This window comes from Vipera ursinii, assembly GCF_947247035.1.
Source record: "Vipera ursinii genome assembly, chromosome: 1".
Lineage (NCBI taxonomy): Eukaryota > Metazoa > Chordata > Lepidosauria > Squamata > Viperidae > Vipera > Vipera ursinii.
Genome location: NC_139512.1, coordinates 191335348 through 191354743, shown reverse-complemented (window position 1 = coordinate 191354743; position 19396 = coordinate 191335348). Strand labels below are relative to the sequence as shown.

Genomic DNA, 19396 nt, shown 5'->3' with positions numbered 1-19396 from the left:
CGCGGCGTTTCCTGGGCGGTTTAAGCGCGGGCCGGCCATGTGTTCTCCGCTGCTCAGCCCGGGCGGCTCCATTACCTTTCGCGTCTCCTTCGTCGAAGTCCGCCCTAAGGTGCCGCTGGTGAGGCTCTGGGGGTCGCCCGGCGAACGCAGAGAGGAATACGTGCGGCTGATGAAGGACGTCCAGATCAAAGTGGGACCCCGCTTGGCCAGCGCTCCTGGGGATCCCGGGGGCCAGGGCGACGGCGACGGCCAAGCCCTGGCTCTGGGTGACCTGTGTCTGGTGGAGCTGGGCGGGCGCTGGCACCGCTGCCGTATCGTCAGCTGCCGGGCCAAGCCGGGCCAAAACTACCGCGTCTTTTTACTGGACGAAGGCCGCACGGTGAGCGCCGCTTCCTACTATTTGGCGCGGGGCCGCAGCGAACTCTTCCACTTGCCGTCTGAAGCCGTGGGATGCGTCGTTGCAGACTTGCTCCCTCCGGGCCAGACGGGGGCGTCCTTAGCCGCCACTGTTAGGGCCCCAAAGAGCTTCACCCCGCTAGGATCCCAGATGCTGAACTTACGATGGCCGGCTGAGGCAGTCGACTTTTTGGCTTTCCTCCACGGCAAAGAGGTGTCTGGCGTCGTTCGAAAAGTGCTGAGCTCGCAATGCCTGGTGGTGCTAGAAGTGCCCTGGCTGCTGACACAGATGCGCCATCTTGGGCTTGCCAGTCTTACCTCTACGGCTTTTGGCACTCTGCTGAGTGCCACCTTGGAAGTTCCTGAGATTGCTTCTGTCCCCTTGGAGCCAACTTCCCCTTTGTCCCAGGCCCCAGTCCTTTCTTCTTCTGCCCCGTCCAAGCAGGGTCAAGTCACGATGGATTTCTTCTATCCTCAATTGGAGTTGAATGTGACTGCGTCTGTGGTGGTGACTCATATCTCTGATCCACATAGGATATATTGCCAGCTGCGTAGTCTTTCTAAAGAAATCCAACTACTTTCAGATGCTATGTACCAAGCTTTTGGGTTATCAAAGGGAAAATTTGTAGAAGAGGCTTTACCCACCCCAGGTTTTCCTTGTGCGGCCCAGGGCATAGATGGATCCTGGTATCGAGCTTTGTTATTAGAAATGTACCCGGCAGATGATCAAGAGGATCAACCAGAGGCAGTGGCTCAAGTGATTTGTGTGGATTATGGCAGGAAAGAGTTTGTGACAAAGAGACATCTGCGCAACTTACCTGCTGAATATTTACGCATGCCAGTAGTAACCTACCCTTGCTCACTGCAAGGTATTACCGATGGAGGTTGTGGCTGGACCCATTCACAAATTAATCAGCTTAAAACATTGCTCTTGGGCAAGGTAATTCAAGCCCACATCGAAGCTTACTGTCCCTTTGAGCATATCTATTACATTACCTTATATGGGGAAGATGGTCTCAACCTTAACTGCCTATATGGGGTGCAGGCACATTGCCTGGCTCAAAATCTCCTGCAGAGTAATCAAGAATCCACCTCTGGTTTAATTACTGAATCAGAAAGCTTGGGTGTCTTCGTCCAAAAGGAATTTGCTTCTTTGTCAGATTCATTACCTGCTATTGCTGCTACCCCATTTTTTGTTGTGCGTCTGAAGGCAGGCGAGTACCATAATGTTCAGATGTCATTTCTTCAGGGCCCTTCAGAATTCTGGGTGCAGTTGCAGGAACTTAAACAGCCACTTTGTCACCTAAGGCGGAATTTAAGGGACTTTTATTCTCGGAGTAAGAAACTAGAGGGTATTCTACCTGAGCCCAAGGTAGGATCCCTCTGCTGTGTCATGTTGAAGGAAAACTCTTATCATCGTGCCCTTGTTACTAAAGTTCAAGGAAAAGAAATTGTGGTGTATTTGGTGGATTGGGGAAACACTGAAGTAGTTGACTTGTATAAGGTGAAGAAGTTGCTTCCCCAATTCAAAGAACTTCCTGCTGTGGCAGTCCGGTGTGCACTGGATAATCCTTTCCCAGGTCAGTCATGGAACCCAGAAGCTGTTGATTATTTTAGGAGATCTGTGCTAAACAAGGAATTGATGATCAAAGTTCTAGGCATGCAAGGAGATGTTTACATAGTTGAACTTTTTGATAATTCTCTAGTGGGAGAAAAAAATTTGGGTAAAATCATGTCCCAGAGAAAGTACACAAAGCATCATGAAGTACTAGAAACTCTCCAGAGAATATCAGACAAGCTATTGCCAGGGGACCCTGAAAGTAAACCAGTGAGGCTAAGACCTGTGAAAAAAATAACGACAGATGAAGTAGAACATCCACAACTTGATTCTTCAGTTTCTTCTACAGCCGAAATTTTGATAAATGAACACCCCTCCAGTGAGGGAGCTTTTTATTCTTCATCAGCTCTGAGTGGCAATGATAATTCATCGTGCGAGATGCAGAACTACTCAGAAATAAAGGCAGGTGGAAAACAGCTTGAATTTGGAAGTACAGTTGATGTGATTGTAACACACATAGAAAATCCTAGTCATTTTTGGTGTCGATTATTTAAGAATTCCCATGAACTGAATATACTTATGGCTAAAATTCAGGATTATTGTATACATGCAGCAGAGCTTCATGAATGGCCAAATTCTGTATGTTTGGCTAAATGTTCTGAGGATAACAAATGGTACAGAGCTGTTATCATTAATAAGGTTCGTTACACAGAAGAGGTTGAAGTCGCTTATGTTGATTATGGAAATAAAAAGCATGTTTCACTGAAAAATATTCGTGAAACTAAAGCAGAGTTTCTGAAGCTCAAAGCTCAAGCTTTTAGATGTAGCCTTTACAATTTAATTCAGCCAAAAAACACAAATCCTTTTGTTTGGGATAAAAAAGGCATCGAAACGTTTCTTGAATTTGTGAATTCAGGATCAAAAGTGGCATTGAAGTGTACTATATTTGCTTTAGCAGCATTAAATGGTACAGAACTTTTTAATATTGTTGACCTAATTACTCCTTTTGAAAGTGCTTGCAATTTTTTAATGAGAAAAGGTCTAGCCACATTTGTACAGAGAGGGAAACCCTTGGTATCATCTGTTCAACTTCTATCATACTATTACTCAACCCACAATATCAAAAGAGGAAATGAAGAGATTGTTTATGTCACACATGTTAATAGTCCATGTTTCTTTTTCTGCCAACTTGCTAGGAATGCAGATGCTCTTGAAAAGTTAACTAGTTATATTAGTAAAGTAAGCAAAACGTACAATTTGCAAACTTCACCCACCTCTAGAAATTTGTATCTTGCAAAGTATACTGATGACTGCTGGTATAGAGCAGTAGTAACTTCAGAAAATGATACCAAAGAAGTTTTTTTTGTAGATTTTGGGAATACACAACTGTTGAAAAATGAAGAGCTGATTGCAGTACCAAACAATGCTTACGAGTTAATGTTTTTGCCTATGCAGGCTATAAAATGTTCTCTATCTGATATTGTTGACCCACCAAAAGATGCTATTGAGTGGTTTGAAAAGGCAGTGTTAGATAAGCCCTTAAAAGCTTTGATTGTAGCAAAAGATCCTGATGGAACATTGATAATTGAACTGTATGATGGTAAAATACAGATCAATGCAAGATTGAAACAAAACTTAGGTTTGCAGGCCAGCAAAGAGATTACCAAAAAGAAAGAGATTACTGAAAACACAGCAAACAGCACTTTGTCTTCCAAATACTTACTTAACAGGGAAGAAAACAGTGAAAGGGGGCTAACTTTGGTAGACTTTGTCAAACCTGTTCTTGAGGGCAATACTAAATCTAGTGCTGTTTTTGAAGAAACATGCCAATTGCAGCAGAAAACTAAAACAGAGGTAGCAAGAAAATCCCTAGGATTCACAGAAGGCTCTAGCAAAGGCAATTATATGGCAGATTGGAAGGACATGAAATGTGCAGCCCTTCATAAGGAAGGGGAGAGAGGTGATATTAAAAATAAATCCAAATCTGTAACATATTCTTCACTTGAAAATATACACGAACTACCTCAAAAAAACATAAATCCTGGTCTTAAATCTTTAGTGTATGTTTCTCACATAAATAATCTTTCTGATTTTTATGTACAGTTAGTAGAAGATGAGCCTATCCTTGATAGTATTTCAGAGAAAATAAACAACTCTAAAGCAGTTTCAAGCTTAATGGGGCAACAGCTTAATGTAGGAGATTTAATATGTGCAATTTATTCAGAAGACGGCTTATGGTATCGAGCTGTAATTATTAAAGAATCCACTAGTGAATTGGTAGAGGTACAGTATATTGATTATGGCAATACTGCAGTAGTTAGCATTCATAAAACATGCAAACTTGCTGAAGACTGTTTATCTTTCCCTGTGATGAGCATCCATTGTAGCCTGGGTAGTATTAAGATGTCAGTGATTCCAGAATGGACACATAAAGCAGTGCTGTATTTCTCCCAAAAGACAAGTGAGGTTAAGATGAATAGTCAATTTGTTGAGAAAGTAAATGGGAAATGGGAAATAATACTCAGTGATGAAAAAGGTGATATAATGGTTGATATGATTAATAGTTGCCTTGAATATAAAAAACATGACCTAATAGAGACATCTGACCAAGAATTTGACAAGACTAGCAAAGTAAGCTTATGTGAAGATATTCTTTCTGATAAGCAGAGTAGACTTTCAGTTAGCAAATCATTTCTCTGGAAGATACCTAAAATAGGTGAAACTATAAAAGCCTTTTCATTTATTCCAAAGAATCCAGGATATTTCTGGTGTCAGTTCACTGAAAATGATATTAGTTCAATTGAAATAAAACTTCAGGAAGCTGGAGAACTTGCAAAAATCCACGTTAATGAGCTTAAAAATGGCAGTCCTTGTCTAGCAAAGTCTAGTGAAAATAATATATTTCACCGAGCAGTTGTTACTCATATAGAAGGAAGTTCCTTGACAGTAATCAATGTTGATTATGGAACTGAGAAACTTGTCAGTATAGAAGTGCTCAGACAAATTCCTGATGGACTGTTGTTAATTCCGCCACAAGCATTTTTGTGTTGTCTCTTTGGCTTTAATTCTGAAAAAGGTTCATGGGCTGAAGGAATAAGTGAAATTTTCCATGATATGATAGCTGATCTTCCATTAGAAATTACAGTTATGGACAAACTGAACCATGGTTCTTTTGAAATTCCCTTGTTTGTAGTTAAATTGGAATGTCAAAAGATAAGCATCAATGAACAAGTGAAACACTTTTGGAAGCCTCGTGCTGAAAGTGGTGATTCCAGTATAGCAAATAATTACAACACTGAAGAGCAGATTAGAAATCCAGAAGAAGAGAACTCAAAATCTGTGCCATTTGAAACTGAAACTTCTGTTTGTACAACCCCCCCCACAAATAATAGTTTGAAAGATGTATTCTGTTGTCCAAATCTATTACAGTCAGTAAATAAGTGTTTTGATGTTGAAGATGGGATTTTATCAGAAATGTCTGCCCAGCCACTCACACATGAAATATTTTATACAGGAAACCAACAGACCACATTTGATGTATTTAATAATGAAACAAACTATTCTGCATCTGGAAACAGAAAAAACATAATAGATTCTACAGGTCTTTCTGAAATACAGCTTTCTACTTGTAAAATTGAATATGATGCACTTGAATCTCAGGGAGGAGCAGAAGACAAAGAAATATTAATGCTAGATTCTCCTGAAATTCAGTTGCCTTTGGATGATACAAAGAGGCTGCCGGACTTTGTGCCCTTACAAGTCCTTCCCCAATTAAATAATGCAAAAAACATGCCAGAAGTTGAGAAGTTAAAAGTGCCCTTGTTGGAAGACGTGCTACAACCAGAGACAATAGAAATAAAAGCTTACTGCGATGAGCCACAAAAAAAGTCAGAATTACATTTACTTGAACCACAACATGTGGAAGGACAGTCAGCATGCAAAGTAGAAGAGAATACTTCACTAATGAATGAAAATGAAAATTTAATATTAGAAGTGTTGGCACCTGAAGTATTTCCTTTATTGGCTGAGAAAGCCAGCAATAATACACTATATTTGCAATACCCTGCTTTGTCTGTTCCAGGAGATAATAAAATCGAGTCATTTTCAGAAATTAAAGTTAAGCCACAAGATTTCTGTTCTGTTGAAGGCCTTGTTGAAGAGTGTGAACTGGAAAAAAGTGATAAAAATCCCAATTTTACTGAAGGGCAAACTGCATTAAGAAAGAACTATGGAGAAATGCAGATGAGCATTCATGGAATTAAAGACAATATTTGTGTTGAAAAGGATTGTTTAACAAATATACAGCTAAGTGAAGTGGATGAAGCCTTAATACACGATACAGGTAAGGCATTAATGTAGAACCTTAAGTGACAAAGTTGATTTGAGATTTGTGTCTTGTTCAGTTGGCAAATTCAGATAGGCAAAGTAAGTGGGGAAAAATATGGCAACTTAATTTCTTGCAGAGGGTTTTACAATTATTTTTCAAGATTTAGTATAGACCATATAATCTTCCCAATATAAAGCGTAGATCTCATTTGAGAATGTGTAGTTTCCAGATCCAGCTGGAAAATGATTAACTAGATCCATTTCATCTGGGAGATACGTGACTGAATTTACTTTGCCTTTGTGAATGAAATGGCTGGGAGTGTGGCCCTAATAATTCCCTTACATGTTTCAGTGACTTCAGTACCACCAGTCATGGTATCTTTGTAGGCTCCCTATTTTCCCGTCTCCTATCTGAGTCCAAAAAGGAGAAAGGCTTGTCACAATGAGTTCCATCATGTGGCATAGATTCTAGAAGAGATCCTGTATGTTTTCACAATTACGTCTAGGGTGAAAACTATACCCATTCCTAAACTAGTAAGACCTGGAAATGAGACCAATTGTTAAATCAGACAATTGCAGCATATATTTAATAAATATATATAAAATATATATGCTTGAAAAGTGATGGAAGTATAATTGTTTACTGTCCAGTGCACGATATCGTATTGGGATTCTACATTTAAAAAACTGCAATGATTGCTGCTGGCTTTTTCAAAAATTAAAAATTTTAAACAGAAATCCTAAATTTATGTTATGACATAACCATTTCTATTTCGCTATAAGCCTATCCAGTCATTAAGATAGGCAAGAGAACTCCTTTTAAAAATACATATTCAGAGGTCTGTCAATCATGAAGGAAGAACTTATATTGGTCCCAAGTTACAGACTGCTGTTGTTGTTAGGTTCCCAGACATTCATTTTAGGACTGAATGTATTTCATCCAAGAGGCATTGATAATATTTAGGATTTTTTTTAAAAAAAAAAACTTGTTAAATTATATTGTATGTTCTATTCTTAGCTCTGTTATGTGACTTGGGCAGAAAGATAGTGTATAGATTTTGAAAAAAAATACTGTAGCATAATAGTAACTAGATGGCTGTTGGAAAGCAGAGAGCTCTGCTTTTTAGATGTTATTATGTTAAAGATGATCTATATATTTCTACATATTACCACTTATAAAAGTGGAATTCATAACAAAATCACTCCATTTGAAGAACTGAATTTTAGCCATTGATATTAGCTCCCAATTTGTTTCGTGGCTCAAAATAGTGTAAATTTTCTTGAAATTTGAGTCTGGAACCAAAATGGCTAATACTACAATAGAATTTAAAAGATATTGTACTATCAGCTCTTTGATTTTTGTGGAATACTGTATTCTAACTGAAAATTATAGGTATTTTTCAAACATGTAATGAAATGGCTAAAAGCATGTGGCTTTGTTTTCTTAGTGTCATCACAAATAACATACCAGATTAAATAAAATCAATTGGGACCCAAATTTCTGTTGCTAAGCAAGGCAATTGTTAAGTGAGTTGCACCTGATTTTATAATCTTTTTTTGCCATTGTTAAGCAAATCACTGCAGTTAAGTAAATCTCACAATTGTTAAGCAAATCTGGTTTCTCCCATTGACTTTCTTTGTTGGAAGGCAACTGGGAACTTGATGGGGATCACATGACTCTGGGATGCTGCAATTGTCATAACTATATGCCAGTTGCCACGTGCCCGATTTTTCATCAAGTGACTGTGTGGATGCTACAGCAGTTGTAACTCACTTTTTTCAGTGCCATTGTAACTTGGAACAGTTGCTAAATGAATGGTTGTAAGTCAAGGACTTCTTGTATTAATTGAGATTGCAAATCTAAACAGCTGCAAATTCTTTTACCCCATCTATAATGTATAGAATGAATAATAATATAAATAAACAATATATTATTTCTTGCAGAAAAAAAAGAAAACATTTGCAATTTAATGGGATTTGATATTGGTTCCCAATGTGTGGTACAGTCAGGTACTCAGTGGTACAAGGCTGAGATTTTAGACATATCTGCTGAAGGTACAAAGGTAAGGAGTTCTAAAAATATTAATTGTGCTAGTTCATGTTACTTTAATTGTGCTTCTATTAAATGAACCGATGTCTTCTAATTTTCTGTAGGTATTAATATCTAACTCTTATGTTATTTATAAATTAAGGTTTTGAATCTTTCAAATGGAAATGAAGAGATAGTCAATCCTATACATGTTTGGAATGGGATTCCTGAATTGGATTCAGATTTTACTCAGGTATATTTTCCAAAATAGTAAAAAAGCAATTGTGTTATGGACATTTGCTGACTATTTTTCTCTGACTTGTTGTGAATGATTTTTCTTCCACTTAGTGAATTAGTGAGGAACAGGTTTCATACAGGATTTAAAGTTAGTAGGTAATTCAGTACCACTTGAATAAACAAAGTTAGTGGCAAGAAATATAAACAAAATTTACCAAAATTGGTATAAATTAATGAATGCCAAAAAAATTTTTGCTAACAATTGTTAGGAAGCTTTGGAGCTATTTGCGAATCTTTGGGGGCTGCCATTCAATTATAGTTTTCACTTTGGCTGAGTCCATTTCGATGCCCTTGTTGGAAATTCTATAGCTGAGATAATGTAATCGGATTTGGTGAAATTCACATTGCGACAATTTGACATAAAGTTTGGCATTCAATAGTTTCTTTAACACTTCTCTGACCAGTCTTATGTGATCAGTCATATTCATACTGTATATCAGAACGTCATCAAGATACACCAGAACCCCTTTGTATAAATGTTCATGTAGGACCTCATTAATCAACTGCATAAAGACGGCTGGGCCCCCTGCAGTCCAAATGGCATGACTTTGAATTGGTAGCTTCCCAAGGGGTAGTTGAAGGCCGTTTTCCACTCATCCCCCTCCTTTATTCTTACCCGGTAATATGTTTTTCTCAGGTCTAACTTGGTGAAGATGCTCCCCTTCACCAGGTGGGTGGGTTAGTCTTTCAGGAGGGGGAGAGGGTATTTATTTTCTACACTCACCGCGTTCAGGCCTTTATAGTCAATGCAGAGACGAAGAGACCCATCTTTTTTCTCTTTGAACAACACACGGGTTCCCACAGTAGACTTGGCCCTTTCGATGAATCCCCTCACTAGGTTTGTATCCACATACTGCTGCATCTCCTCCATTTCAAGGGGGGACATAACGTACATTCTTGGTCAGGGGAGTTTGGCCCCTGGTAACAGTTTGATGGAACAATCATTGGGACGGTGAGGAGGCAAGGTATCGTATTCTTTTTCACTAAACGCCTCTGCTAGATCCTGGTACTCGCTGGGGATGAGCGGCTTGCCAGGTGGTTGTAAGGCAGCCATGTGCGCTTGCTCATTGGGTGGGCTAAAATCTCCTGTAACATCTGTTGAATCAATGGAGGGATTGGGCCCTATGGGTAATCTCACAGTTCTCATTCCTTTTTCCCACCAGAAAAATGGCTTCCATTTGTCTAGCCAGGCTAGTCCTAGGATCACAGTCTCAGACATCTTTGGAGCTACCAGGAAGCAAACTCTCAGTGTTCGCTTATTTCCAGGTGTAAGGGCTCCGTTAATTGCGTGACTAAAGTCCCTCCCATTAGGGAGTCATCATCTTGCTTGAACCTCACAGGTTTGGAGAGCGGCTTGGCCTGTATGCCCAGTCTCAAGGCACATGACAGGCTAATGATGCATCGGGAGTAGCCAGTATCGACTAGCTCAGGTCTACTTGTGCTCCTGATTTAGGGATTATGAGCTTAGCAGGCAATAAAAAGGGTCGTTCTCCCCTTTGTTCTTTCTTTTTTCTTTTCTTTTATTGAGATTTCTATACCGCCCTTCTCCCTAAGGGACTCAGGGCGGTTCACAGGGCATATATAAATAACAGTACAAAAATTAAAAGAAAATTAAACCAGTGCCCAATTAAAATACAAAAATGATAAAATAATAAAAACCAATAAAAAACCCATATACCCCTATCAGGCCAGACCAGCTAATTCAAATAAATGGGTCTTCAACCCGCGACGGAAGGATCGAAGGTCCGATGCCGTCCGGAGCTCAACCGGCAGTTGGTTCCATAATGTCGCTGTCGAAAGAGGGTAGAACTGGGGTGGATCCAGTCTGAGTTCTGACGTCCTCCCGTGTGTGGGATGTGACCTGGACAACAGGTTCATGTGTCATCTGGTGGGATTTCTCTCCCTTTAGCTGCTGTGCAGGTTTCTTTCTCGTTGCTGGTCCTGGTCTGTTCTGTTGGGGGAAGGGGACTAGGCTTTTCACTACTCAATGTCCCTTCTGTCTGCATTGGAAACACTTAATTGCCGGGTCTACAGGTGGCTTGGGTCTTTCAGCCCTCACAGTAGGGGTGAATGCCATTCAGGTTGTTCTGACCTTGGCTCGGGTTCAGGTAGGAGAGGCTTATAGCGGGCAAGCTGAACATCTAATTTCACTGCTGCCTGGTACCATTCATGCAGTTGGTCAGGCACAGCTCGGTAGATACATGCCAGCAAAAGGTAGTCATCTAACCCTTCTCTAAAAAGATGAATTATGGATTGCTCAGGCCATCTGTCTATCCGACTGGCCAGCTTTCAAAACTCCACATACTTCAGCGCAGGCCAGCCAGCTTGTTTTATCTTGTGAATTTGCTCTTCCACTTTAAGGGCGATGGATGGGTCCTCAAATCTTTCCCTCAGCCCTAGGAGGAAAAGGAGGGAGTCCTCCAACTCAGGGGCTTGCTCATTATATAAATTGTTCAACCATTCAGATGCTTCTCCCTCTAGGCTGGACGCAGTCACATTGACCATAGCACCTGGGCCTAGCTATTCAAATAAGAGCATACATGATTGAGGAAGAAAATCAGTTTCTCTAGGTCCCCATTGAAGGTTGCTCTGAAGGGTGGGTTCATCATTGGTTGCTGGGGTCCCCATTGCTGCTGGCCCCACCCTGGTTGTTGGTTAAATGGTTGCTGGGGCCCCCATTGCTGCTGTTGTGTCTCCAGTCGCTGCTGGCCCCACTCTGGTTGCTGATTTAATGGCTGCCAGGGCCCCCACTGCTGCTGGCCCCAGTGGTCCTGCTGTATGTTCAGGGGTTGCATGTTTGGGTCCTGCTGCTGCCACCCTTGCTGTTGTCCTCCCACCAGCTCCTAATCTGCAGGCTTCTGCACCACCCCCAGCTGTTGCAAGGCTTCTATTAGCTGGGGCAAGCTCAGAGGTTGTTGGCCTTTCACTTGTGGGGGCTTCCCAACCTCCCATTGCTGCAGAGGCCCCAGGCTGGGGTCCTCTGTCTCTATGGGTCTGGAGGGCTTGGCAGGGGACTTCTGGGTCTGGCAGGCAGTCTCATCTGCAGACAGGATTTCCCACTTACCCAGATTCTCAATGGCTGATGATTTGACATCTCCTCTCCATTCTGCTTCTGGAGCCTCTTGCTGCACAATCTGGCCTCTGTATTTTCTACTGGAGTGGTTCCAGCTTGACAACGAGTTAAGCTCAGTTATCTGTTGAAGTTTGGAGATCGGTCCAAATTCATCTTCCCACAGAAAACTATTTATTAATTTCTCTTCAGAAGTTTTGCCAGCAACCAGGCTTTCATTTTCCATCTTGAGGATTCTTAACTGAATCTTTGCCAGCTTATCTCTCTTACTGGAGACAGCGGTGGGGGATCAGGACCCCCCTTTGAAAGAAAAGAGATTCTGGCATGATGTCATGGTTCCGATGAATGAAACAAATCAAACAAATTGCAGGCATATTATTTATCTAAAAAGTCTTAGTAACGAAATGAAACATCAGCACTCATGGAGGGATGCCAGAATCTGAAATCTCCTCCTCACAAACCCATAGTAACATACACACAATCCCCGCCCTTATCTACATGTCATAAATCACATTATCCAATTAGTTTTACATATGAGGTTTCATTTCCCATTCTGTACACGGGTTTTTGCAATCTTATCACAACTTCCAGGTGATTCTTCCCTCCCAAATGAAGCAATTAAAATAACAGGCTGTCTCTTATAATGTCAGTGCAAAATCATGTCAATGTTTGCAGCATTGACAAAATCTCAACAGTCAGCATAGCAAGCTATTGTTGATATTTTGAAATCATAAGAGGTCTCTCCCTGGAGATAAAACTGATTTCTATCCTATGGTCAGTGTGCAACTACTCCTAGTGTATTGGCTGAAAGATATACAAGTAACACTTAGCCCATTTGTTGCCCATTATTTAAGAATTGTGATATATGTATGACTAAGCCAAAGAAATTCTTAGACATGTCTCAGTTGAGCCCTGAGCTAAATATCCTTTCCTGTTGTTAAATATGTATATGTGTAATACAGGTGATAAGATAATGATAAATAATGATAGATACAGTAGATAGGATAGACAGACAGACAGACAGATTCTTCTTATTGGCCATGAAAATTGTTTTTAAAACTTTCCATGCAAAGTGTTTTTAAGAATAAGCTTAATTAGCAGAACAAAAAATTACAATGGCTCCTATAAAGAAATTTTAAAAAATACTGAGCGAATCCTATGCAGAAGTTATCTTAATTTATGTAAGAACACGTCCTTGTACTTGTGCTTGCTCTGCTTCATCAATTCACCACCCTCATATTTTTTAAGTAATAAAGTCTGACACAGATTCTGATATTGGTAGCCAGGCTACCAGGTGTATTTTTAAAAATAAAGCTTCCTTAATCAAACGTATTGTGTTTCTAACAAGAATTCTGGTAGGTCCTGATAGTTTCTTTCCACCAAAAAAGTGGTTTCATCAAGGCTTTTATTGTTATGTCTTTAAGCAGCGCATGCACAGACAAGTATATAGCTTAACATTGTGACCCTGCTATGCAGGGAAATAAAACCTACTGTAAATTTCTCTCAACTGCATTCCTGATGAAGCAAAGAATTAAACGGTTCCATTTTTTTGTGGTGCATTCCAGTCCTGGTAAAGTAAATGTAAAGGTTTTGCTGTCTAGCCATATCTGACTCTAATGGGCAGTGCTCATCTCCGCTTTTTACCAAGGGACCCAGCATTGTCCAAAAACACTTCCATGGTCATGTGGCCAGCATCACTATATGCCGACTATATGTCAAGGCACACGGAACATTGTATCTTCCCACCAAAGTGATACCTATTTATCTACTTGCATTTGCATGTTTTGACCAGTTAGGTTGGCAAGAGCTGGGGGCAGGAACGGGAGCTCACCCCGTCACATGGTACTTGAGTCTCAAATTGTGGGCTTTCAGTTGACAGCCCAGCATTTTAATCACTAGGCCACCACGTCCTCCCAGTCCTGATACTCTTGAAATAAAATTAATGATTAAAAAATATTTATTTTGTAATTATTCCTCCCCATGCCATTTTCTATTAAGAAATGCTAAGAAATATTTCAGTTCTGGAGCAGAAGCCTAACAAGATAAAATTCTAAGTGTTTTGGACATATTACATACAGAGAAGGTAACACAGTTTAAAAGCAGTGAATCTTAGTGTGCTACCCAACAATAAACATAGGGTATTCATTGAGTATTGTTCTCTTTTGTAAGCTGTACTTCTAGAAATTATTTTTCTTTTTAACCTCTTAGATAACGTCCAAGAATAAAACAGATATCTTGCATTCTGTGCCAGCAACTATCTTGGCAATGGAAGGTAGGTTAAAAATTTATATGAATGTGAACTTGTGCTATACATTTTAAATATGTACTACTCTGCCTTTTTCCATGTGTACTCCTTCAATCAATCTATAGCTCATTATTCTTTTTCAAGTGTATTTTTCCTACTCAACCACAAGTAAATCATTTCTAATTTTCCAGAATTTTTGAGAGCAGAAATAATGTGTTTATACTCTACATCATTTTTAAGTTGTAGCAGTTCTGAGCTGAGTAGAAGTATTACCAATTTCCTAAAGAAGAATGTTCAGCCCCACATCTCTCTCTATAATATTGCAAATAGATCTGGCTTTCCTCCAAAAAAACTGCCACAGCTATTCTGTATATTTGAAATTGCCTCCCCAAAGCGGCATACAATTTATTATTAAAATTCTTCCTTTTCAAAATATTTCTCCTTTTTCCTAGCAGTTGGCAGCCAGTGATGCATGCTGACAGGACACATGCTGTTCTATAGCATTCCTTTTGCTATCCTAGAATAGTTGGACCCCAAAATTTCCAGAGAATTGGTGGTGATTTAAGGGCTATAGCCGGTACCAACCCTTAGTGTTTATGTCCTTTCAACCTAAATTAGACTGTTTCCCATTTAGGGGAGATTAATATATCTTCTCTTGAAAAGAAAGAAATCCAATCTGTGGCTACAAGAAAATGCCTTTCCTACTCTAGCATGATCCCTAGGGCAATGTTTGCAGGATGGCCTTTCTAGCTATGAAACAGCTACTGCACAATCTTACAAAAGCTTCTTGGCAATCTCAAGAGGTTTTGTGCTGATTGCAAAATGACAAGCAGAAATCAGCTGTTTTGCTATAACTATGAGAAATTGGAAGCACAAATTGTGAAATTTGTCACAATGAGGAGAGGGAGAAACATAAAATCAATTATGACAACTCAAAATTTGCATTTGAACCTTGTACTCAAATTTCAGTGCTTTTTCTGTTTTGTGATTGCCTGTTCCCCAGCCATTTTGTGGTACTTCCAAGGGTATTTTTCTAGTATCAAAGTTGAGAGTACCTGAAATTATTTAATAGGTAATTGAACTTATGCGTGTGTAATTTAAAAGTTGTGCATTGCTTGCATTAGTTTCCATTTCCTCTCCTGCTTCCCCATGTTTGAATTTTCAATCCTCAGGACAGGGATCTGTATTATATAAAGGGCTGTATGCATATTGATGGAATGTAATTATGATTAAATTTGTAAAGATGCCAATTTATGCTGTTGCAATGTACATTAAAATGGTTATGATGCAGCAGTGATCAAGAAATTGAATGGCTATAGATTTCAAGAGACTGTTAATTAAGGATTTTTGACAGATATTTAGATGTCAGTTCTCTCCATCACAGCCAAAGGACTGTGGAGATTTAATTTAATTTAATTTTAATTTTAATCCCATTTATATCCTGCCCTTCTCCGAAGACTCAGGGCGGCTTACAATTTAAGCACAAACCAATGTGCTTAGCAATAGCCTTCATTCTATGTATATGCCTGCTTATTAGAGCTTATTAGCCCCCCCCAGCGGCATTATTACAAAGTCAGCTTATTGCCCCCAACAATCTGGGTCCTCATTTTACCTACCTCGGAAGGATGGAAGGCTGAGTCAACCTTGAGCCTGGTGGGATGCGAACCTGCACTAATTGCAGGCAGCTGGTGTTACTTAAGGAGGCATTAGCCCACTGCTCCACCAAGGCTCTTTTACAGTTAGATTACGTTTTAAAACATCTGGGGGATAAAGATTGTTTACTCTGACAAAGGAGACACTATTATTCATGGTAGTTATATGAATTCTCCAGGCTCACTGATAGTATCCTTAGTATCAGTTTGTGTAATAAAAGTAGTCTGCTCTTTTACCAGCAACTGAATCTCAAAGAAGTGCTCTTTTACCAGCAACTGAATCTCAAAGAAGCAAGGGTAAGAAAAGGCTGAGAACTAAAAGGGAACTCTGTTTATTACCAGTCCTGCTATTCCTGGTATCCTATATTAACTGAATATCCTCGAAATTATTTTTGATGACTTCTCTGGTTCCTTAAAAGCTTATTGGATTTCCTTCTAGGTGAATAAGTTTTCCAACCAGTAATGGTAAATGGGTTTGCCAAAAATACCGGTGTGACTGATCTTGTATTTTGAAATGTAGTTGCAAAGAAGTATATGGGTAGTCCTCAATTTGCAACCAGTTGCTTAGCAATCATTTGAAGTTACAACAGACCCCCCTCACACACACACACAGTTACTTATGACTCGTTTCTGAAGTTCTGATGGGTGCCTCCCCCCTCCCCCCGGCCCCATGGTCATGTAACCACATTTTTGGCATCAGCCTGCTTTTATGACTTTGCAGTTCCCCTGTGGTGTAACAACCACTACAAAAAAGGTCATTTGGGGGTTGGTCACATGATGACCAACTTTACAACATCGTTTATGACCATAATTGCTAGACTCAAATACAGTTGTAAATTGTGGAGTATTAAAGTTTGCAGTCTTTGTTGACTGGTTCTCTAGATCAGACATGTCAAACACAAGGCCCGGGGGCCAGATCCGGCCTGTGAAGTGGTTTCATGCGGCCCGCGAAGCCATCCTGGAAACAGTGAGAGAATGGCCCCCACTGCCTTGGCCCTGGCCCAGAGATCCTCCTCCTGCCAGAGACCCTCAGATCTGTCCCACTCCTGCCTAGGCCCCCATAGGCACCCTTGATGCGAACGATGTAGAGCTGGCCACGCCCACCCAGTAGGCCATATGCACTCTAGCCACGCCCACCCAGTAGGCCACACCCACCCGGCCCCCTGAGGGCAACCACAATGCTGATGCCGCCCTCAATGAAATTGAGTTTGACACCCCTGCTCTAGATGTTACCATTACAACTCAGTTTCCAGAGTGGATTCCAGATACAACCTCTTGCTATTTGAAGAACTAAACCATTCAGTATAGGTAATCCTTGACTTAGGCCTGGTTTTTTAATGATTTGGGTGCTTAGCAACTGGTTCACATTTATGACTGCTTGCAATGTTGTGGAATCGGTTTCTGGCAAAAAAAAAGGCCATTCAGGAGAATAGATTCAGACTTACTATTGTGTGATTTGCTTAATGACTGCTGTAAAACAATAGTAACATATGGTCTAGTCACATGGATGTCTTGATTTACAGCCATGAAATTCTGGCCCCAGTTGTAATTGTAAGTCAAAGACTATCATGTATGTATTTTGGGTGAAATAATATCAATCAATGAATGGAACTTATGACCAATCCTCAAAGCTCTGGCTGTTGCAGTATGCCTGCAGTCATGTGATCAAAATTTGATTGCTTGGCACTCTGCCCACATTTATAAATAATGCAGCATATTCTCCTGCCCTAGATGAATTGCCAGTGCTTAAGCTCCCCTCCACCTGTCTCGCCCATCTCTCCCTTTTGACTGTCCTACACACCATTGCCTATTCCCCTGTACTACCATCCCCCTCCCAGCTATCCTTTGGTGTCTTCTTCCTCCCACTGCTGGCCCAGGATCCTGGTGCTAGCGAGGGTAGAGCCCTTGAATACACACGGAAGGCTGGCAGAGCCTTCTCTGTGGAGTGTTGAACAGGCCTGGCCAGGGAAGAGGCAGCAGGACGGAGGTAGCGGAAGAAGCAGGGTGGCATGGTTGATGGAGCCCTGTCTTTCACTGCCAGCTCACTCACTGAAGGACGCAGCAGGACCAACTGACAAGATGTGGCACCCTCATCTTGTTAGCCAACAGAGTGGTGAGAGCATCCTGGAGGAGTAGGACATGCTCGGCAGCTCATGTTGGAATCTGCACACCCCTTCCAAGGCTTTGTAGAAGGAAGGTTGGGCCAAGCAAGGAGAGGGCCTGTAGGTAGGTAGGCTCTGTCAGTGTTGGACTTGCCTCCACCCATTGCTGAAAACCACAGATCGGTTCTCCAGGAGTGCTTTCAACATGAGCTGCAGTGTGTGCCTGCTTTGCTCAACAACCACAACCCCAGCTCTCCCAGTTGAGGTCATTAATAGACCATAAAGGAGAGGGCCTAACACCCTCTCCACACTCCACCAAGGGGAAAGATCACAAAACCGCTGGTGTTTGCCCTGCATTTGAGGTCTATTTCTCTAACTTGCAGAAGGATTTTCTGTCACTGAACAGTGGGGAGGGGAGATCCCTCGGTGTGCTTGGGAAACAAACCTCAAATCCAACATTTCCTACACCTGCAACCTGGGAAGCCAGCTAAAAACATTGCCAATGGCAATTAACATGATTTGCTGGGCACTTGGCAGCTGGTTGTAAATGTGAACAGGTTGCCAAGTGCTTGAAATGCATTCATGTCATTCAGGGAGGCCTTGGCACAAGAGTTTACCATGGCCGGAAGTGCTTTATGAGCTGTAAAGAACCCACTCCAGGGTCATCATGATTGAATTAAATCCTTTTAGAATTTTGAGCAAGAAGTGAGGAAAGAATATGGCTTCTGTATGTTTCGTTAGCATGACCCCAAAGTGAGGAAATTTAGTTAGAATTTTAATTTAACCCATAGGCAAACAGTTGTGGTTGTTTTTAAATAAACTTATTTTAGTTTAAAATAAACTATTTTATTTCTTATAGTGGAAGAAATGACTCAAGATTCAGATGACAGTACACACGATTGAGTCGTGACAGCACTGAGAATACAGCTGAGCAATGCTAAATCATTTTACATTCAAATTTTCTCTAACTGAAGCCAACAGTTTTATCAAGCGTGTCCTGTCCAAACTAGTAGAGCTCCTAGGAGGGTTTGTTTTTCTCATATCCTTCAAGAATGTTTGCCATTGTTTTGTATGATGCTCCTTGTTAAGGGTCAGGAACAAGCTTTTAGACTTGTACTACTGTTCATTATCTAAGAATATTTAAAATTTGGGGCTAGTTTGTGGTGGTGGGGAAACATATATTCTTTCATATGTTGAGTGTCACTATGGAAAGGTTGTGCATGTTGACTTCCTTTTTGTTAATGAAAGAAATAAAACACACCTGAGCTATTCATTCTCTTGTTTCATACTCTTGCATTTGGAAAATTTGTGATCATAGTGATGTAGCTGACCATATACAGATTCTTTTTCATCATCGTCCTATGTTTTTAGATATAATTTTATCTATGCTTTATACAATTTTAAATATAGTAGTAGAGAGCTATCGTTTCAGGGAACCTATGTTAAGAATTAAAGAAATACAACTTAAAAGTTCCCTTTTAGCTCCCCAGCATAAGATAGCATAGAAAGTTTATTCCAAATGGTTAATCAACACAGTAGGAGTGTTCTTGGGGTAGAACTGAGAAATAGATGTCTTTCAGTCACGGTAAAACTCTCAGAATCTCAAACCCAGATATGATGTATCACCTAAGCGGTGTTAACAAGAGCTCAGAAAGATAGCTGATTGGGAGTACAGGTTGTGTTAAAGTAAAAGCATATCTGGTTGCCAGCTTTAAACATAT

At 40.5% G+C, this 19396-nt stretch overlaps 1 protein-coding gene across 1 annotated transcript; it reads left to right on the top strand.

Moving 5' to 3' along the window:
- Positions 1 to 37: 37 nt before the first annotated feature.
- TDRD6 (tudor domain containing 6) lies at positions 38 to 18873 on the top strand (the record flags this gene model as incomplete). The annotated part of the gene is made up of 5 exons (XM_083348390.1): positions 38 to 6296; positions 8225 to 8343; positions 8473 to 8562; positions 13885 to 13948; positions 18535 to 18873. The coding sequence occupies 5 exons, from the start codon at positions 38 to 40 to the stop codon at positions 18576 to 18578; spliced, it is 6576 nt and encodes a 2191-aa protein (XP_083204516.1). The 3' UTR covers positions 18579 to 18873.
- Between the last annotated feature and the right edge of the window lie 523 nt (positions 18874 to 19396).